The following is a 22,288-nucleotide window of genomic DNA, read 5'->3' on the forward strand; positions in this document are numbered from 1 at the left end:
TCCTCTCTGGTGTCCCGTACCTCTGCCTGAATCTCTGGCTTCCCTGGGCATTCTTTCTCCAGGTCTCTAAGGGTCTGTTCCGCCCTATCAATCTCCAGGAGGATTGTTTGCCTGATTTCCTTGCACTCTGCTATGCAGTGACGACGTAAGACTGCCTTGAAGGCATCCCACTCCGCCATCTTGGAGGAAACCGTCCCTGTATTTTCCTCAAAATATTTTGTGATTTTCTCCCGGATCTCTTCTCTAAAAAACTGATTGTCCATCGTCTCCGGACGTAACCTCCAAGTTAGGATCACAGGCCGTACCTGTGCCCATGTGAGTCCCAGTAAAACTGTGTTATAATCCAATATTGTTCAGCCAAGTACTCAGATGAGGTGACCGTGCGCTGCACCTCCGCTGAACACAGGAAGGTATGAGCTTGTGCATGGGTAAGAAATAAGAATAGTCTCTATCCTGCAGGTGGAGTCTCCTCCACGAGTCCAGTAGTCCCCAGTGTGTCTGCCAGGTTGCAATTGCTTGTGCAGTGCGAGTATTTGCTGAGTCGCACAGCGGGGGGTAAGACCTGTCTATTACCATGTCTGCTACACCATTAAAGTCCCCCCCATGAGTACAGGACCAGTCAGGTATGGGGCTAACCTGCGGGGCAGCCTCTGTAAAAATGCTGGCTGATCCGTGTAAGGGCCATATGTACTTATTATGTTGAGGTCCCGTCCCTCTAGCCTCCCTCTGATTGCCACATATCTTCCCTCGGGGTCCACAAGGAGTCTACCATTCGAAAAGGGACTCCAGCCTGTACCCAGATCAGCCGCCCTCGAGCGTAAACTGAATAAGTGTGTAGTATGTCTGACCCCTCCATCTTCTCTGCAGCGCACTCCCCTCTTTTTGCATGAGTTGGGTTTCTTGTAGGAGTGCTATTTGCATTCCTCTTCTTCGGAGCTAGGACTGTATCTTCTAATGTTTCGCCATTGACTGCATTCCCCGGATATTCCATGACATTCATTTATATGTGTATGTCCCCGCCATCTATCCTGTTCTTAAATAGGGAACTCCCTGATTCTCCCCCCTTCGCCCCCAGGATCTTCCCAGTCCTTGCTTCGTGACTCTGGTAAGCAGCGCAACTCAAGATCCCCTGAACTATTTAACAGTACAAAACCTCCCCAACTCCCGCTCCCCTGGATAAGTAGGTGTGTGCCTCCCATCCAAACCACTTAACATCAACTGTTAGCATCTCTGACGCTGCTTGATCCGTTAGATGGTGCGACCCATTGCTCACCCAGCTTGATCCCGCCCTGCTTTGTTGCTGAAGTAGTAGTTAACCCCCCTGCTCTCCCTTTGGCGTCCCCGCCTCCACACTCCTAACCTATGGTTGTGTCCAGTCTCTCAGCATGCCCCCCTCTTTCTGACCTCAGATTATGTCATCTGCTGTTCGTGGGGTAACATGCGGAAGTTCAACGCTTGGGACTTCTGATGCTGTGGACTAACTTTCAGAGTCTGTTTCTTGTCTCAGCACTTCACTCTTCCGTGGCAGCTGTTCCCCTCCTCTGCGACTGATCAGCGCCACCTCCTTCACCACATTTTGGCACCCCATTTGCACTTCTTTCCGCAAGGGCATGGGCAGTTCTCCCTTGTTCTGTCTGCCCCTGAATCTGCGGACGCGCGCCCTTCTCTCTCTCAGAGGCGGGCATTTTCTTGTAGTCATAAGTACTACAATAGTAAATCACAGCAGGGTCTTTGAAAGTCGGAACCCGTAAGTATACTAACCAATATAAGCTGTGAGCGAAGAAAGCTATCTTTTGTCCCCTAGATGTGGCCATATGTTACTCCAGATGATTTAGGAAGTGTAAAGAAGTGTGGGTAAATGATGAAATTGACATAGTATCGCAATCCACACACCCAGAACTCCTGTTCTAATCTAGCCTACCTGGTGGGGCTTTTTCTACCCTAACCCATTGTGCCACACTTAGTACAGGTTGATAAATTACTGAATTCAGGTTCATTTGACACACAGTGCTTTTATCGATCCACACCAAGTAAGGTATGAACTGACAGCAAACCATAACTGAAAGTCTTTTCTGGCATGTTACACCATAACTATGCACAATACTGGCCCAAGAAATGTGAAAAACAATCAGACCTAATTACATGTCTGGCGGTCTGACCACCCTAATAATATTTGGGTGATCGGACTGTAATTGGACCACCGGCTCTGCCAGGGAGCCGCCCTTACCCTGGCTGTGGTACAGCAATCAGGGGCTATGTAATATACATGATGTGCAGCTGCGGCACCACCATGCATATTACACGTTTCAGGACCGCCAGCGGTTTCATGGAGGTCTTTCCTCCATGAAAAGGCTGGCAGTGCTGAAACAAAATGGGCCCTACAGGGCCCATTGTACCCCCTCAGCATGGGGATGCATGCAGGGGGCACAAAGTGTGCCCCCCCCCTGTGTGCATGCACCCAGGTTACTGCACTGAATGGACTTTCAGGTCCATGCCTTGCAGGACCCCTGTGTGGCGTTCCCATTGCTGTGCTTCTTTCAAAGGGACTGCCACCTTTGAAAGAAACACCGCAGTGGAACAGCTACGCCGCCCACTCACCAGACCACAAAATTGGTCATAATCTGGAAGGCAGGTGGAATGATGATGGATTCAACCCAGATCTGTGACTGGGAGTGATTGTCTGAAAAGTTTCAGCGCTCCATCCATCATTTTCATGTGTTTACTTATAAAAGGTATGCAATAACTGAGACAAAGTGAAAAGTGAAGTTAGGTGTAGATCATAACTTTGTGTCCATAAAGCCACATGGGTCAAGAGGCAATGAACCAAGACTCCTATAGAGTATGTAGTATATAAACAACGATATGTGCAGCATGCATTTAACATGGCATTACACAGTGTTAGACCTACAGAAACACAACTTGTTTGTTCATTTATCATAAGCTGGGAGACTCACAAAGGGTTCTGAGAGCTAGTAACATCATCTACCGTTTTCTCTGTCAGTAGCATGCACACTGCTATTGGCAAACAAGTAGTGACAATTAAGCATTTTTTTATCTGGAAGTGCACGTAGTGCGTTCTGCACCTCATGCCATCACAAATGCTAGTGTACTTCAGGAAATCTCCTGAAAAAACTACTGTTAACCTCTGACAGTCTTTTTGTCATCTTTTCATTGAGGAATTGAACAAAATAACCTTTGTTGATACAGAAATTTGCTGAATGAAGGAAAATGTTAACAGCGTTTTCAAGATGTTATAGGGAACGGGTACTCAAAGTACGGCCCGGGGGCCGCTCGGCCCGGCAAGCCTTCATTGGCGGCCCGCGGACCTTGCAGATATCATACCTGTGTTCTTTTTTTTTTTTTAAGTGCCAGCAAACACCACCGATTGCAACAGCACGGACTCAGAAAGACTGCTCTATGGGGGCCGGGTGATTCCAGCGATATTCAGAGGGGAGCTGCATGGGCACTAAGAGGTGAATAACGCCTCATTAACATGTAAATGGTATTTTAAAGATCTGTGAAGTACTGGGTGCGGCTGTGTGCGCGCGGGGAAGCTGTCTCAGCCCAGGCTGACACACACGTGGGATGAGATGACAGAGGGTGACAGAGGACAGCAGGGACTGGAGGGGGGGGGGTTGGGGGTTGGGGCAGTTTGCACCCCTTTTGCTAAACATGTTGACATTAGCATAAAGAAATTGTGACCACGCTCGGTGCCTTTGCAGGAACTTTCATTGTTAATTAATCTCAACTTCAGAGCAGGAATTTTTGGGAAGCACAGGCAAAATAAGATTTTGCGTTTGGGTACTTCCTTTGCCATGCAATCTGGTGCTAACTTGCAGTTGCAAGCGGCCAGGCAGCTGCCTATAGTGGCTTAATGTATCCCCGGGCCTGGTTAATCTTTCAAGTATTGACATCTGAGAAATCGCGTCTGTGGCCTAACAACATTTTACATAATATTGCTACAATTTAAATAGCATTGTTTCTTCTGAATGGTGAACTTACTAGCCTTTATTCCCTTCCATCAACTGGTCTGCCTTTTCTGCCCTTTTTTCCTCAGCTTCTTTCTATATGTATGCGCGTGCGAGACATAAAGACAATAAATCCTATTCCATGCATTGCCACTTTAAGTGCTGAAAAGATGCTAAAACAATCGGATAGTTGCGGTGTGAGGTGATGAAGGGCAGCAGGGAGTGAGAGCCAGGTGAGATGGCAGAGGGCAGCAGGGACTGAGGGGGGGTTAAGTGACGAAGAGCAGCAGGGAGTGAGAGCCAGGTGAGGTGAGGCAGATAGAGACTGAGACAGATAAAGACATATAGAGACACATAGAGGCAGAGACAGATAGGGACAGAGATTTATAGAGATAGAGACAGGGACAGACAGAGACACATAGAGACAGAGACAGACCAAAACAGACAGAAAAAGAGAGATGGAGAGGGAGACAGAGAAAGGGAGACAGGGACAGACAGATACACATAAAGGCAGAGAGAGTGACAGGAACAGACAGATAGAGGCAGAGACAGAGAGGCAGAGTGACAGAGAGATGGAGAGGGAGACTGAGGGAGGGAGAGGGAAGGAAAGGGAGACAGAGGGTGACAGAGGGAGGCAGACAGAGAGAGAGAGAGAGAGAGAGGGAGACGGAGGGAGTCAGGGGGAGACGGAGGGAGGGAGAGGGAGACAGAGGGAGGGAGACAAAGGGAGGGAGATGAAGGGAGACACAAAGGAAGACAGAGAGGGAGACAGAGAGGGAGACAGAGAGCGGGAGGGAGACAGAGAGAGGGGGGAGACAGAGAGAGGGAGGGAGACAGAGAGAGGGAAGGAGACAGAGAGGGAAGGAGACAGAGAGAGGGAAGGAGACAGAGGGAGGGAGACAGAGAGACAGAGAGAGAGGGAGACAGAGAGAGGGAGACAGACAGAGGGAGACAGACAGAGTGAGACAGACAGAGGAAGACAGAGGGAGAGGGGGAGGGAGACAGACAGAGGGAGGGGGACAGAGGGAGGGAGGGAGACAGAGGGAGGGAGACAGACAGAAGGAGACAGACAGAGGGAGGAAGACTGAGGGAGGGAGACACAGATGGAGGGAGACAGAGAGAGGGAGACAGAGAGAGGGAGACAGACAGAGGAAGACAGACAGAGTGAGACTGACAGAGGAAGACAGAGGGAGAGGGGGAGGGAGACAGACAGAGGGAGGGAGGGAGACAGAGGGAAACGGACAGAGGGAGGGAGACAGAGGGAGGGAGACACAGATGGAGGGAGACAGAGAGAGGGAAGGAGACAGAGAGAGAAAGGGAGGGAGACAGAGAGAGAAAGAGAGGGAGACAGAGAAAGAGTGGGAGACAGAGAGGGAGTAAGACAGAGGGAGACAGAGAGGGAGGGAGGGAGAGAGAGAGAGAGACAGAGAGAGGGAGGGAGGGAGGGAGAGAGATAGAGAGAGGGACGGAGATGGAGAGAGAGAGAGAGAGAGAGTGAGAGAGTGAGAGAGAGAGAGGTGTGTATGCAGTGTCTGTTGGCTCAGTGGACGAAGGTGTCCACTGCAGGGGCCTGTGTTCAACCTCATGGTCACAGTTTTTTTTTTGCTCTAGCCACGCCCCTCCCCTACTGACCCCACCCCCACGGGTGTGGCCCTCAGCCACAAACCACACTGTAAATTTGGCCCCCAAGAGAAAGTTTGTGAGTACCCATGTATAGGGTAACAGGCAAAAAAAATAAGGCTGATGTGTTCCATGTTCTGTGTGTTTTATTTAGATCTGGCGTTAACCAAGACTTTTTGACTTTACCAAAAAGTATATACATAACACCGTTTCATAGGAATGGGCTTTGGGGAAACCAATGATTTGTTTCACTGTCATTCGTATTTTGCTTTGCAAATTTATTTTAAAAAAGTATTTCAATAATTATGTACATGTACGGACATTCATCCTTGATTCTTTTTGGAAAACTTTAATACAAAAACATTCAAAGACAGATGCCTGCGTCTGCATTTTTGTGTATGCAAAGAGTGGTTTTTTTCTATGTTTTTAGAACAAAGCTTAATACAACTATTTTCAAAATAAAAGCTAAATGAAGCTGTCTTCCATCACCAGATCACTTTCTAATTGCTTCTTTTTTTCTATGTACAATCTTCTCGAGACATGAGTTTTACATTGCCTTTAACAGTAGACAAACTCTCTGGATCAGATCTACGTCTCTGTGCAGTTCTGTAAAACGAACGTGTGTATACTGTTCATGTCGAGCACAGTGGGGGGAGAGTATGATAAGTATATGCATATGCAGTATCAAAATGACTAAATATCTTGATCACTTGGTTTTCAGACGCATCTTGTGAGAATACTTTTGATGCACGGAGCTAAACCTCATGTTCTCAACTGTAATGAAGAAAAGCCCTCAGGTGGGTCACTGTGATTTAAAGTGATTTATTTTCCAGCAACAGTCAGATTTTTTGTTGTAACTTATTTGTTATATAAAAGCGGTGAATATATACACCAGAACATATCGGCAAATGAAGGGCCTAGAGCTTCAAGTCATGAATTTGAAGTTCTTTGCATTTTTACCAAGGGTCTATTTAGTTCCCATTCACTATTGCGACACATGTTAGCAAATTGTATACTACTGCAGGCGATACAAACAAGGCAGCTAGAGAGTCCCGAGGTAATAGCGATTTCTGTCATGCTAAAAACCTTATGTTTTCACTTACCGAAACAATAGATGCAATGAACTCTTACATCCCAGCTCATGCCCCGGAGCCAGACAGGATACCAAATGACCTTTATAGGCAAATCCAGAATTTTGGGCTCAGTATTGCGTGGGTTTTCAAACTGGTAATACTATTTTAGTACTGTAATATATGTGGTTGGCATGTTTTTCCCAATACTGTATACTGTTAATCTGATACTCCAATGCACCTATACACAAGTAACTTTATTATTACATTTTGTTGTAGGATGTTTATTCATTGCTACAGCTCTTTGAGTCCTACTTAGTCACATATTTACCTCTTTTTTGGACCCATGCTTTTCTATTACAATGTATTTGCTGCTAGCTCCCATTTTTGTATCTGCAATGGTTATAGACTGTGTAACCAGCACTGTTTTAACTTTGCCTTGTTGATATTGGGTCCGGTCTCTGTCTCCCTTCTGACTTAGAAGAAATTGTGAAGAAAAGTTATAGGGCCAGATACCCTTTCCGACGTGTGCACACAATGTACTGGAAAAAAAATATAAGGAGGACAAAATATCATGTCAAGAATATAGAACTCAACATATGTGTACCTTGATGATATACATGTCTGTAAGGTTCGTGGATATAGAGTTAAGAATAGTATAACTCTACTAATCTATTTGCACTTATCTTCTTGATATTTTCGTCCCCGATATTATTAATAATAATAATAATAATAATACTGAGATTTATTAAGCGCGACAGCTATCCCCAGACACAGGGGTGTCCCGGCGCTAAAACAACTGGGGAAAAAACAGGCGTCAAGTGCAAGAATGCAACTGTTAGTTCTATACCACTACTGTCTTGAAGAGCCATGTCTTCAAGGCCTTTTTAAAATAGAGTTCTGACTCGGCGCTTCGAAGTGAAGCAGGGAGGTTGTTCCACAGTACAGCTGTTTTCACTATGAAAGCTCTTCCCCCCAGTCGTGCTTTCTTAAAGCGTGGGATATGCAGCCAGTTAAAAAAGTTTGAGCGCAACGCCCTGTTTTGTTGGTAAGGGCAGAGTCTTTCCTTCAGATACTGCGGGCAGTTTCCATTTAAGGCCCGATAGGCCATTGTCATAGCCTTAAATATGATTCTTTTTTCCACTGGAAGCCAGTGGAGTTTGTATAAATGCGGAGAGACATGTTGTCGGAAAAGAATTCTGCAAACCAGTTTGGCAGCCGCATTTTGAATCATTTGAAGGCGGTGGATAGCATATTTTGGGAGGCCAAGATACAGTGCATTGGCATAATCAAGCCTAGATGTAACTGTGGCATGTACAACTGTTTTTCGGCAATCTTCTGAAAGCAGGTGGAGCATGTTACGCAGATTTTTTAGCTTATTTTTTAAACAATATTCTGTCCACACAATAGTTATATTTTCGATGTTTCCGATATTCTGTCAGTGATCCCCTTTCCGAGAGGTCCTGCAGAATTTGCTGCTGCAGAGAAGAACGTAATGGGAACTACCTTTCAGACTCTCCCACCATTGGCTGTCTTAGTGATTGTCCCTTCCCTAACAAGTCCATTGTATTAGAACTTTGTGGACACATAACAACTGGATCCATGTTCTCATGCCCTGTTATCTTAGGTGCTACTTTTGGTTGTTGGTTATTTTGTGAGAAACTGGCTGACCTTAAAGAATATCTATTCCTCGTCTGGTCTCTTCTCCCTATTGCTCTTCTTACTCCTCATGCAACAACTGCCTGATCTACATCCTTTCATGAGGCTTCCACTGGGATTGTCGTTCTTGGTTCTTTCAGCTGGCATACACACCCTTCAGTCAGCTCCGTTAATTGGGCCCCGTACTGCTGGTGTTTACAACCTATCTTTATTCCACTCCAATGTATTGTTTCGATAATTATTTGTAAACTGATATTGTGCAAGGGAGGTGGTCCATACTCCTTTTCCGTGCCTCTATTTGTGCACTCCTCTCTTGGTTGTGGCCTCCTGTCCTCTGGACGCTGGTAGTGCTGACCTTGTACCTCTGCCTATCCAGCCCCAGAGAGACATGCAGCATCCCTGAGCCCAACCCTCAGCTGCATGGACCCAGTGTAGTGAGGAAGGAGAGGAGGATTGAGCAATCACCTTATCCAAGATCCCTGGGAGCAGTGGGCTGCTTTGCCTTTCTAACAGTGCGGGCATACACAAATTAATCAGCGTCCCGCAACCCGTTTCCCCTTCACTGTTCAAGTGAGCTGCACAAGACTGCCAAGTGTCAGGAGTTCATGGTCCGTTATGACCGACTGGACACCTTATTCCCCACTCCACTGACCATGTTCCCATCTACAAGTGGTCTAGGGTGACAAACGTCTGGTGTTAAGTTCCTTTGTGAGTGAGCTGCAGGCAGCCCTTTAAAATGTAAGTAGGGCAAGAAACAGCACTGTTCTACTCATCCTGGTAGGATGGACCATCCAGACCAATACTTAGTCCTCCTTTATTTCACTGTCAGCGAGGAATACACAAGACAGCCACTAACTAGTCACAGTCATGTGACTGCAGGCTGCAGGCACAAAGTGGTTAGAATTAGAAAATACCATCTTTTTAAAAGTGGCATTTTCAGAACTCAGATTTAAAATCCGACTTTACCATTAAAGAGGATTTTAAATTACAATTCTTTTGAGACCAACCATGACATTTCTACCTGTTCCTGTTCTCAATCAATGTTAGCACTTATTAAATGTAATCAGGTAACCTAATGTTATCCTATGTAAGAGGTAGGTCTCACAGTAGTGAAAAAAACAAATGTGGGAGTTTTTCATTACCAAGACATATAAAACTTAAAAACATATGCCCCACCGTTTAAATGCAATGCACTCTGCGATAAGGGCCTACCATAGGTGAAACTTATATGTATTAAAAAGGGAGATTTATGCCTGCCAAAAGGATTGTTTTGGCAGGTCGAAATGGCATTTTAAAACTGCACACACAGGCTGCAATGGCAGGCCTGAGACACGTTTAAAGGGTTACTGAAGTGGGTGGCACAGGTAGTGCTACAGGTCCCTTAGCAGCACTTAATTTACACGCTCTGCGTACATGTGATACCACTTAACTGGGGACTAATAAGTATATTAAATATGCCAATTGGGTGCAAGTCAATTTGCAATATATTTCGAGGAGAGAGCACTTTAGCACTGGTTAGCAGTAGAAAGAGTGCAGAGTCCCAATGCCAGTAAAACCGAATTCAGCATAAACAGGAGAATGAAAGGTTAAAAAGTAAGGAGAAAACCAAGCCAAGGATGTCAGGTCCAACAGTAACATTAATGTAATGGTGCATGAGATCATATGTATATACAAGTCACTTTCATAATAGTGCATATTTCACTATTCTCTTGTACTGTGATGTTGTTTACATTTCTCAAAAGAGTGTTTATATTTTTCTTGCTCAGAGGAGTTCCCATCTATGCAAAAATAGTGATCCATGTGTAAAAGTAGTGTCCTTGCACGCAGTCAACATATTTGGCTTTTGATGTGGTATTACCAGATTAATACCGTTTTTATAAATCCATGGGAAAACTGTTGAGTGAACTTCTGCAAAAGCTGACAGTAAGGTGCTACTTTTAAAGCTGCCACTTTTAAACAGATAAAACACTTTTCCCACATGCTGTTGTCCATTAAAATCTAGATTTTCGGGACTAGCGAAATCGCAGGCTGTGGCATCACAATTAATGATTTATGTTAGTGCTAGAAATATTATGTAAAAATGGTAAATGAGGGATTGGTGCTATTGATATCATTTCAGGTAAAGACAACAAAAGACTTGAAAAAGTAAAGAGTTTTCTTTAAGAATATACTTTAAATTAAGTTGAATATTTGAGAATAAAAACATTCTTGAACGTTATTTAGTTGTGAGCAGAATATGTTGCAGTGATGGGCCTAACTCACAAAGGTGTTGGCAAAAAAAAATGCATAGCACAATAAACACTTAATTCCAGCTGGTTTGAATATATTAGGACTGTAGTTCACACATTTTTTGTTTGGCACCCGATAGATAACATTTGCCCATCACCAAGAAAATAGCATTGAGCCATGGTAGTGATTATGCCCCCTCCCCATCCCCATGATAACAAATGGCAATGTTTCCAGGCCGCTTGCAAACCAATTAAGGCATCTTAGGTCAGGAAACGAGTGTAGCTACAAAATAGTGTAACTCTTTGGGATCAACATTGCAGAACTGGTACCTTTGGCGTGAGTCTCCCTTCCATTTTTTACTGTTTGCCTCCTCTGTTTTTGATATGTTTTTCTGGGTTAGATGCTTTGGGCACTGTGCCACTGATATTCAATGCCATAGTGCAAGTGCTCCCTATTGTAAATCCATGATTGAGTCCTCTAACAGCCCTTGGGCCAGCCCAGTGGTCTTGGTCCCAAAGGCTGCTGCGCCTGGTACCACACCCGAACTCCGTTTCTGTGTGGACTGCCGAGGACTCAATGCAGTCACCAGGACTGACGCGCACCCCATCTCCAGAGCTGATGAGCTCATTGATCGGTTGGAGGCTGCCCGGTACCTCAGCACGTTTGATTTAAAATCTGGGTACTGGCAGATCACCTTAACTGATAGGGCCAAAGATACGCCAGCATTCTCCACACCAGAAGGGCAATACCAATTCCGGGTTATGCCCTTTGGGATGAAGAATGCCCCTGCCACCTTTCAGAGGTTGGTCAACCAGGTGTTGGCTGGACTGGAAGATTTCAGTGCCGCCTACCTAGACGACATTGCGGTGTTGAGTGCCAGTTGGGAAGAACATCTGCGCCACCTTTGGGAAGTGATGATGGCACTGCAAAAGCCAGCCTCACGATCAAGGCAAGTAAGTGCCAGATTGGGTAGGGTTCCGTGGTGTACTGGGGGCACCAGGTGGGGAGCGGCCAGGTGGCGCCCCTACAGCCAAGATTGATACCATCCTGGCATGAGAACCCCCAAGACCCAGACACAGGTGAGAGCATTTTAAGACTCACAGGGTACTACAGGAGGTTTGTCAAGGGGTATGGCCCAAGAGAGTGAACTGGACTGACACCTGTCAGAAGGCTTTTGACGCCCTGAAGTCTGCCATCTGCACAGCACCTGGGCTTCAAGCGCTCAACTTCTCAAGGGAATTCATTGTCCAAACAGACACTTCAGAGCATGGTGTGAGGACTGTTCTTTCACAGATCAATAAGTAGGGCCTAGACCAACCTGTAGCCTTTATCAGTAGGAGGTTACTTCCACGGGAACAGAGGTGAAGTGCAATTGAGCATGAGGCATTTGCTGTGGTGTGGGCACTGAAGAAGTTGAGACCATACCTGTTTGGGACTCACTTCCGGGTTCAGACAGACCACAGACCCCTCGGATGGTTGATGCAGATGAGGGGTGAGAATCCAAATTTGTTGAGGTGGTCCATTTCCCTACAGGGGATGGACTTCACGGTGGAACACCTCCCTGGTACCGAACACGCCAATGCTGATGGTCTGTCTAGATTTTTCCGCCTTAGTGAAGAGAACTCCCAAGGGGAAAAGTAGTGCTCCCCACATTTCAGCTGGAGGGGACACATGTTAGATCTGGTGCCATTGGCGTAAGTCTCCTTTACATTTTTCACTATTACATCCTCTGTTTTTGATATGTTTTTCTGGTTTAGATGCTTTGGGCACTGTGCCACTGATATTCAGTGCCGCAGTGCAAGTGCTCTCTATTGTAGATCCATATATTGATTAGTGACTTCATGATTGGCTTATTTGATTTACTTGTCAGACCCTAGTACAGTGCACCATGAGTGCTAGGGGCCTGTAGATCAAATGCTGCTGGTGGGTTTGCAGCGCTGGTTGTGCCACCCACAGAAGCATCTTGTAAAGTGTGTCTCAGGCCTGCTATTGCAGAGCCTGTGTGCAGTCTGTGACTGCCATGTCGACTTGGCAAGTGCAACCACTTGCCAGTCCCTAAACATTCCCTTCTCTAAATATCAGACACCCTTAAGGTATGCCCTGGGGCAGGGTGCATTGTATGAAAAAGGTAGGTCATGCCCTGATGTGTGTGGCATGACCTGGTACTGAATTACAGCCTATTTTGTTTTTCACTATTGCAAGGCTACCTGTCCCCATAGGCCACAATGAGCAGTTTGATTATAACATCTTCTAATTCTAACTGACCCAGGGAACATGGTAGAAATTCGAGTTTAGTATGCCTGAACTCAGAATGATAAAATGCATCTTTTGGTGAAGTTGGTTTTAACATTCCGTGTTTGAAAATACCACTTTTGGACAGTAGGTATTTCCTTGCGTAACTATCCAGGCTGCCTCTGCTAGCTTGTGTATTGTATGTCTGGTTTTGTGATTGACAGGGGCTGAGTGCTCCAGGAGGCAGGGTGAGTCAGCACTAGGGTGAATAGACCTATCTGCATTGGGGGTGGTGGGAGGAGTAGCACTTGGGCCTGAATAGGACTGTGCCTGCCTTCCACAATGCTGAATCCACCTCCTGTGATGCACCTGATGACCCTGGCCCCCACTGACAAAGGAAGAAGGTGTGCACTGGCAGAATGCACCCAGAACTGGTTTGGACTAGGTACAGGACCCTCTGCCTTCAGAGAACAAAGAGAATAGTAGTATAAATATGGGGGCCCAAACCCCGAGACTTTAGATCACTTCTGGGAAGTCAAAACAAACCTTTGCCAAGGAGAAGAACCAAGGAAGCTGCAGGAGTTTGGACTGCCCCTCTGCACTTGTTCTGTTTTGCTGTGTTGGCCTGCAGTGGTTTCTTCATTGCCAAAGAAAGGAGAAGGAACTTTTAAGGAACTTTCATCATCCTGCAGAATATTTCTCACAGGGCTTGAACTTATGCTTGCCTCCTGCTGAAGTCTCAGGGCTACAAGACTTCACCACTAGCTCCCCTCAGAATTTCCTTGCTGGGCATTCTGTCTGCAGAAGCCTGTGTGTCGCTGAGAACTGGAAGCGCGACTCAACAAGAAGAAGCGTGACGCTGCCGCAGTTGTGCCGTCGAATCGCCGGAGAAGCGTGTTGCCGCCACAGAGGCAGCTGTCGCATCACCAGAGAAGCGTGTCTTCACTGCAGTTGCTTGCCATGGCATCACCGGAGAAGTGTGTCGCCAACTCAAGGGTCGCGTCACAGCACCGGAAAAGCGTGTCGCATGGCCTGTCGTGGCTCAGAAGTTGTCGAGTTGCCGCACAGGTGTTGGGCGTGCAGGCATCATCTTCACATCATTGCATCGTATCAAGGGCGCCATCTTATCGCATCACACTGGATCATCACATCGAGGCGCCATCTTGCCGCATCGTAACCAGAACGCAGTACGATAATCAATGCATCACCTCCTCTCCGTAAAGGAATAAGACGCATTCCCTACTCTGCACAAGCATTGAGGAGCGACGCATCGCCTCCTCCAAAGCAAGGGAGTGACGCATCACCCTCCCTGCGAACCTTTTGTTTGTTTTGCTTTACGCACCCGGGTACTTTTGTGAGAAACGTGTCACATTTATTATCAACTTGAACTGTTACTTCTACCATCTTTAAGTCTATTTTGAGTACAGTATTATGGATTTTTGTTGTTTGTGGTCTTGTGTTAAGTCTAGTAAAGATTACTTATTTTTCTAAACTGGTGTGGTGTCCATTTGTAGTGTTTTCACTGTGTTACTGTATGTGTTCACAAATACTTTACACACTGTGTTCACAAATGCTTTACACACTGCCTCTGAGATAAGACAGTCTGCTTGTGCCAAGCTACCAAGGGGGTGAGCAGGGGTTATTTTAGAAGTGTACCCACTTACCCTGGCTAGAAGCAAGGGTCCCTATTTGGTCAAAGGTGCCCACCTCTGCCAACTAGAGACCCCCAGGTCTAACATATATATATATTACCTATTTCTGCTCTTCTCCTGTGAGTGGGCTTTGGACAACACTATCAGTCTCTTTATTCCATGGTTAGATTATCATTTTTCTCCTACTCCTCCGAAATCTGGATATAACAGACAGGCACTGAGTTGTGCTGGACTCTGTAGATAAACGCTTCTCCGTGACATATCTTTGAGGTGGACAAATTCTAATGCATTTTCTACACTTCTCTTGACTGAACATACCATTAAATCCATTCCCACTAAAATGAGGCTCAGATGAGCACAGTTTCACATACTAATACTTTGGAAAATTTAAATTCTGAAATCAGTAATTGCCATCCTCATGAAGAAGTGCCTCTCAGTAGCATAGCTTGGGAGGAAGGGCTATATGCTCCTGGCGATTTTTGGTGGGTGGGTGACGGAGGTGAGCAAGTCAAATCTGTCCACTACCACCATAACCCCCCGCCTGAGAACAAATCATCCTTTGGACGGCACCCCTGGAACAAGTCGTCCGTCTACTTCCACCTTCCCCTAACACTCCCACCGAACAAGTCATTAGTCGGCCACCACCCCCGTTAATACCGGCACCGGGCAGAAAACTTAGGGGCCGCCTCTGGGGTCAGTAGGCCTAGCTACACCACTGGTGCCTCTAGCAATTGGTTTTCTTTTTTTGTTTTGACATTATTATTGAGTTTTACAATAAGAGTACAGCATGAGAAAAAGAATAACAAAGCAGTAAAGAATTGGTAATAAATAGAGAACAGAATCTGGAGAGGTAAAAAGTAGCAGTAGATGCATGGCCTTTGTTATTAAATAAAGCATATAAATATGAGATATATAAATAAGTACATTGCGAATAAATAATTAAATAACTAAACAATTAAATAGATAAATAGAAAGCAAAGAGTAAAAGGGAAAACAGTGGGCAAAGAGGATGGAAGAAGGATGTAGGAAGAGTAAGAATTAATAGATATGTAAGTGACATAAATAAGAAATAAATATAGTATACATTATGCATTTATTAAATATAAATAGCACAAAGATAGAAATAAGTCAAGAAATATATAGGAAATGGCAGAAGTGATATCATAGGAAAGTACTCACCTTGCAAAAGATTAAGACAAAGTAGATTGGGGAGAAAAGAGGATAATAATGTAAATATGAGAAAAGGAGAAGAGTATACGATAGGAGGAATAAGGTGAAGGAATGAAGAAATGGTGGGAGAAATGGGGAGGGAGGGGAGTTAATAAGAAAATAAAAGAACATGGGAAGAATGGAAGAGGCAAAACAAATGATAAAACAGAGTAAACAAGGATGTAGGACAATGAGTTAGTCTCCTAGGTTGGGTGTTTTGGGAGGAGCGGAAGAGTTAGGATGGTGAACAGCTTTTGTTTTTAGGAAGGGTGACCATGTCTGAAGAAATATATCAGTTTAATCCTGGAGTTTATAAATTGTTCGTTCATGTGAAGCCGTTTGTATCATGGCTACCAACCATTCTTCCTGTGGGGGTGGTAAGGATGATTTCCAATTACTTAGAATAGATATTTTAGCTGTGGCCAATGCAGTGCGGAAAAGGTGATGTTGTGGTTTAGAGAGCTTTGGGGAATCGTGTAAATCATGTAAGAGAATATTGGCTGGTGTGAGTGGCAAATGTAAGGGCATTATGGAGTACAAGGTTGTACCAACGTAATTTCAAAAAGATTGTATACTTCGAACATTCGCAAACAACGTGAGTTGTATTGCAACCAGAATTGGAGCATCTCTAGCAAGTAGTATGGGAGAGTAGACCAGCTTTATGGAATTTCACTGGCGACCAGTGCCAATCATGGAGTATTTCGAATAAACAAAATTTGAGCCTTGCTTCACGAGCTCCTTTATGCAGATTCTCCAAAAGCTGTTCCCATTCAGTGTCTGTATAAGATGTTGATAAACAGGATTGCCATTTACATTGAAGATTATGAGAAGGAGGTTGAGAAGAAAGATGAGATGTAAAGGTTTTATAGAGACCAGAAGTCACTCCTTTAAGTTTCCCCCATGTAGTTAAATAGGATAATATTAGAGAAGTGTGAAACGACCAATGATGTGGTCCCAAATGTTTCTTCAAACAATGTTGAAGGTATTTGGAAGAATGTTGTGTAGGAAGATTAAATTCCTCACTTAGTTGTGAGAAAGATTTGAAGTCGCCATTATGTAAGAATTTGGTCCGGGAAGTGAATGCCTACTGCTTGCCACAAAGGCCAAGATAAAGTACAACTATTAATAAGGATACCTGAGTTATTCCAGAGAGGGGCCTTGCTATGGATACGCGGGTTGGAACCTAAGAAACAATGCCCTCTTTGCCAGGATTTATGCACAGCAGATAAAATTGGGTTTTAGAGTCAGAACGACTAGTACCACTACCATACAAAAGAGAGAGAGACCTGAGTCTGTGGATAAAAGATGGTGTTCTATATGAACCCATTGTGGAGCATCTTTGATTCCTAGTAACAAATAAGAAAGTTGAGAGATGTGCAATGTGAGGGTATAGTGTTCAATGGATGGGAGGCCAATTTCTCAGTATAATTGGTCAGCCTTCAGCTTTGTGACGGCAAGATGAGGTTTAGTCAAACCCCAGATAAAGGTTTTTATCTTGGAGTCTATTGATCGAAGCATGGATAAGGGGATCTGGAGGGGAAGCATGCCCAAGATGTAGATGAACCGCGGAAGAGTGACCATTTTAATAGCTTGGGCTATGCCCCAAAGGGAAAGCCCCAAAGCCTTCCATTTGTGAAAATCATGCTGCGTTTGAGAAATCAGAGGAGTTATATTGTGCACAACCATACCTTCTAAACCTTTATTGACTGGAATGCCTAGATACTTAGGGCGCGAGGATTGCCAATGAAAAGGGAATATGTGTATTGCTGCTTTTGTAGTTCCATCATAAATGGGTAACGCCTCACTCTTCTCCCAATTAATTTTGTAACCCGTAAAAGAAGAAAAATCATTGATGATTTGAAGAAGGGATGGAAGAGATCGGGGGAGGTTTGTAAGACTAAGTAGGATATCATCGACATATAGTGTCCAATTGGGAGAGGAATACCTGCGATTTCATCAGTTTGGCGAATGGTAGCAACTAATGGCTCCATACCTAAGAGGGAAAGGAGGGGAGATAAAAGGCAACCTTGGCGTGTCCCGCTCCTAATCGGGAATGCGTCAGATAAAAACCCACCACAGTTCATCTGGGCAGAATGATTGTCGTATAGTAAGAGTACCTTAGCTATACATTGATTACCCTTCCCAAATCATTCCATTACCGTGAAAAGGTAGTCCCACTCAATGCGATCAAATGCTTTTTCTGCGTCAAGCGAAAGGGCTAGTGCATCATCTGAAAAGTGTGTGGTCGACCACAGTGTATGGGCCAATGTGCAAAGATGATTCCGAGAGGAATGCCCAGGGACAAAACCAACTTGAGTGTGGTGTATCAAGGAAGTTAATACCTTATGGAGGCAGGACGCTAGGCTGCTAGCCAAACTTTTAATATCAGAATTTAATAATGAGATGGGATGAAAGCTACTGCATAACAGGGGATGTTTACCCGGTTTGGGTTAGACAGCTATAACAGCTTTGTTGGAGAGAGGTCCTAATGAAAATACATTATCCGCCTCTTGGAATGCAGCATGTAAGGTGGTAATAACATTGTGTCCTGCCCATTGATAGAATTCGGCGGGGAATCTATCTTCCCCAGGAACTTTATAATGAGATAGTGCAGCGATACCACGGGAAATCTCGTCTTTGGTGATTTCACCTTCAAGTAGGGCTCTACCATCATCAGAGAGACGGGGAAGGTCCACCTTTGTAAGAAAAGTAGGCATCTTATCCAAGTCTATCTGGTTACCTGGGGTATAGAGAGATTGGTAAAAGGAGGCAAATTTATTGATAATGGCTTGAGGTTTTGTAAGTATATCTCCTTGTGTCGTTTGAATGGCCGGGATATCCATAGCTGCCTGTATTTGGCGTAATTGTGCAGCTAATAATCTCCCCACCTTTTCCCCATGTTCGTAGTTTTGCCCCTTCATTTTCTGCAGAGCATATTCGGCTTTGGATATTTAGGGCCATGCAAGCATGTTCAAGTGATTTACGATTCTGCAATGTTAGGGTTAGTGTGTACAAGCGAGAGTAATTTTGAATGTCGCGTTCGAGTTCTGTTTGTCGCATCGCGTTTTGTTTGTTAACAAGTGTTGCATCACACATTAATTGACCCCTGAGAGTGGCTTTAGCTGCAGCCCAAATAGTCCAGCTGGAGGTTACAGGCCCCTGATTAGTGGAAAGATAGTCTTGAAGATGTGATTGTAATTGAGATTTACCCTTTGGAATTCCATGCCGTTGGATGTTCATGCGCCAGAGTTTAGGCTAACCCTGAGCAAAGCACTACGCTACGCTCGAGTAGTTTGTGAAGTGTGCGCTACTTCGCACTAGGTGAATTGCACGTAGCACAGTGCAAACACGCATAGTGCAGCGGTCATTTTTTGCTTGCTCGCGGTCCTCAACGTCAAGTTGGCGACCGCAAGCAAGCCAAATGACTTCCCGGCAAGACATTGTCCTCGTTCGCGATCAGCAACATCAAGTTGCCGATCATGAACGTGGAAAATAAACCTCCCGGCAAGATTCTCAACGCGGGGAGGTCAGGTCTCTCATTGCGAGTGGTCGCGTATGCTTGCGACCGCTCGCGATGAGAAACTACCAGTCTGCGTTGAGAAAGCTGCCGCTCGAGTAGAAATCTAATCAAGCGACAGAAAACGACTGCTTGCACTGTGCAAGATGTAGTTTGCACTGCTTGCCCAGTGCAGACAAGCATCCGGCACTGTGCAATCAGTGCGAACAGCATTTTGCACAGTGCAATACGCAGTTTACGTAGCTACGTGTAGCTCGTGTAGTGCGAAGTGCACTTCGCGTAGCTACGCGTAGAACTACTTCATGAACTACGCCCAGGGTTATGCCCTGGTCTAGAGAGTCCCAGTTTAAGGAATAGAAGGACAGGGGAGTGGTCAGAAAAAGCAGTTTACAAGATGCGGGATTCCGTGACCAACTGAACTACGGTACTTTCTGTGATGTCAAAAAATAGTCCAAATAAGAGAATGTACCATGATTAGAAGAAAAGAATGTATATTCCGTATCTGTTGGATGACTAAGACGCCAATGGTCAACTAATCCGTTATCTGATATTATGTTACCTAATAGAGCTCTATCTGCAGCATTTCCCCTGTCTAATGGACATGTTTTACCCAGAATGGGGTCTTGCGTCAGATTCCAATCCCCACCAATTAGGTATTATGATGCATTTATTTTTGTTAATAGATGGGACAACTGAAGAAATAATTACTTTTTGGTACCTGTCGGGGCATAGACGGACCCTACGCAAATGTATCTCCCAGTCGCAATTTAGCAAATACATAACGTCCATCAGAATCTGACCATGTTTTTGACACAGTGACTGGAAGTGATTTGTGAATAAGGATTGCAACTCCATATTTGCGAATAGGGCCAGCGTCTGTGGATTCACCCTTTTGAATGCTACTGTGAATGACCTTCCCCATCCAATCTCTGCATAGTTTATCAGATTCTAGCATGTCTAGATGAGTTGCTTGTAGCAAGGCCACGTTCACATGTTTGGACTGGAGATAAGAGAGCACTTTCTTCCGTTTAATGTAGTGAATGAGACCATGAACATTCCAAGTAATTGTACATAGAAGGTGTGTGTTTGTCATATTAAAGTAGTATCAATATCAATAGGAGAAAAACAATAAAACAATATTCAATGTCCTTATCGAGGTGAGGAGAACAGGAAATTAGAAAGAATATAATATAAGGAGGGAAGAAGAGATAGAAAAGAGGTACCCTTGCTCAGCGCAAAAACACCAGTATGTGGGTATATAAGAACAATCAAGGGTGAAGAAAATAAGCTAGGCAGATAGTATGGTGCAGGCAATGTAATAATATGCTGTTTGTTTGTTGGTAGTATAAGAAGGAAAAGAGGGAGAGAAGGTGTGAGGGTATAATATAGGAGTGAAATGAGAGGAGAGAGTATAGATGAAACAAAGTTGGGGGTCCTAAACTGTCAACCGCGGTCCAGGGCTCACTGGAGCACCGCGGCGGGGCAAGACCCCATTGAAGAAAAGAAGAAATTAGTAGGGTGTGTAATAATATAAGGTAAAAGCCCATGGTAACACATTGGCCAAGTTTCATAAATACAATAGATGATGGCATAAAGGTGAGTAAGAAAAAAATGAGAATTTTTGAAACATAGAATAGGTCACAGTAAAAAGAGAACAATAGTAATACAAATTACATATACTAATCTAAGAGAGTATACACTATGTATATTAATAGGAATGAAGTGGTATTAAGTCATTATAGGTGAAACATTATAAACATTATAAATACAGTATCGAATAATTAGATATCAGAATAAATATAGCAGAGTATGGCCTATGGTAATATGCTATAACCTATAATATTGTTAGTAACAGATGAAATGCTTATTAGAATAAAACAGTAAAAATATAAAGGATAAGAATACAATGTATAATGGCTGAGTGAAAAAAGGTTCGAATATTATTGGCCTATAATGGGATGTAGATTGTTCGTAATGTAGGTACTAATAAAGAAAAGAGCCTGCAAGTGGCATGAAACATACTAGTAACTAACATCATAAGTTTTAAATAGAATAATATAGATTAAGATAGCATACTGTGGTTGGAAGTAATATAATGCACTATAACATGTTGGAAAGAGCAGGCAACCGGTATGAGGGAAGAAAACAGTATAAATATAGAATTGCATAAATAGAAAGTAGAGTAATACAACTGACTATAATTCACCTAACAGTATTTAAGCATCATTACATGCAGGAGCAAACAAATTAGTCCTAGTATTAGTATTAATGAGGGAAGACCAAGAATAAATATGAGGTCTTCTATTTACTACAGCTAAGCATAGGAACAACAGATTGAGTACCAGAAAGTTGTTCAGCCCACATCTGAGGGAGTTTTAAGAGGTGATCTAGATTTGTCTGTATGCGGCTCTTGTATAAAAGTAGAAACAGATTGCAGAGCTGAGTTTTTGAATTCTTGGGAACTGTTACGATTACTGGAGTTACTAAGGTTTTGTTGTCTGTGATCCGGCAATTGGGGGGGGAAGGGAGAGGATGATTGTGATTGATCATGTTGCGAAGGTTGTACTTTCTTGTCTTGAAGTTTCATACAGTCTAGAAATTTCTGTAGGTGTTCCAGATCATGGAAATCTTTAGAATCTCTGTTTCTGGTGATGAGAAAGCGTGCAGGCTCGAATAGTCCAAATTTGGTGTCTAGTTTTCGGAGTTGAGGTCTCTTGGAGAGAAATGTTTTCCGTTGTTCATTTGTTTCCTTAGAAAAATCAGCTGCCATGTGGTTGAGATGACCCTCAAACGAAAAGGAGCCTTGTGAGCGAGCTGCAGCCAATAATTGTCTTGTTTGTTCATGACAAAGGAAACAGGCAATAATCGGTCTTGGACACACTGCAGGGTCTTTATGTGGGGGACCACATCTGCTAGCTCGTTGGATTTTTAAAGGTGGATTGAAAGAAATGCCAGTCAAGTTTGGAAGGATACCACAAAGAAATGCTCTGGTATTTTGGCCTTCGATATGTTTCGGAAACCCAAAGAAGCTGATGTTGTCTCTTCTGCTGTGGTCTTCTAAATCGACAATTTTACTATGGAGGAATAGAAGAACTTGGTCTCTGTTTTGAAATGAGTCAAGGCGAATTTCCA

General features: G+C 44.1%; 1 protein-coding gene across 1 annotated transcript in view; it reads left to right on the forward strand.

The window, feature by feature from the left end:
* Positions 1-22,288, forward strand: part of MYO16 (myosin XVI) — a 2,830,569-nt gene that overhangs the window by 820,835 nt on the left and 1,987,446 nt on the right. Inside the window, exon 8 of the mRNA XM_078658257.1 lies at positions 6,310-6,385. Coding sequence (XP_078514383.1) covers positions 6,310-6,385 — 76 coding nt within the window. The remainder of the gene's footprint in view (positions 1-6,309; positions 6,386-22,288) is intronic.

The sequence above is a fragment of the Lissotriton helveticus genome, chromosome 8 (assembly GCF_964261635.1).
Source record: "Lissotriton helveticus chromosome 8, aLisHel1.1, whole genome shotgun sequence".
Lineage (NCBI taxonomy): Eukaryota > Metazoa > Chordata > Amphibia > Caudata > Salamandridae > Lissotriton > Lissotriton helveticus.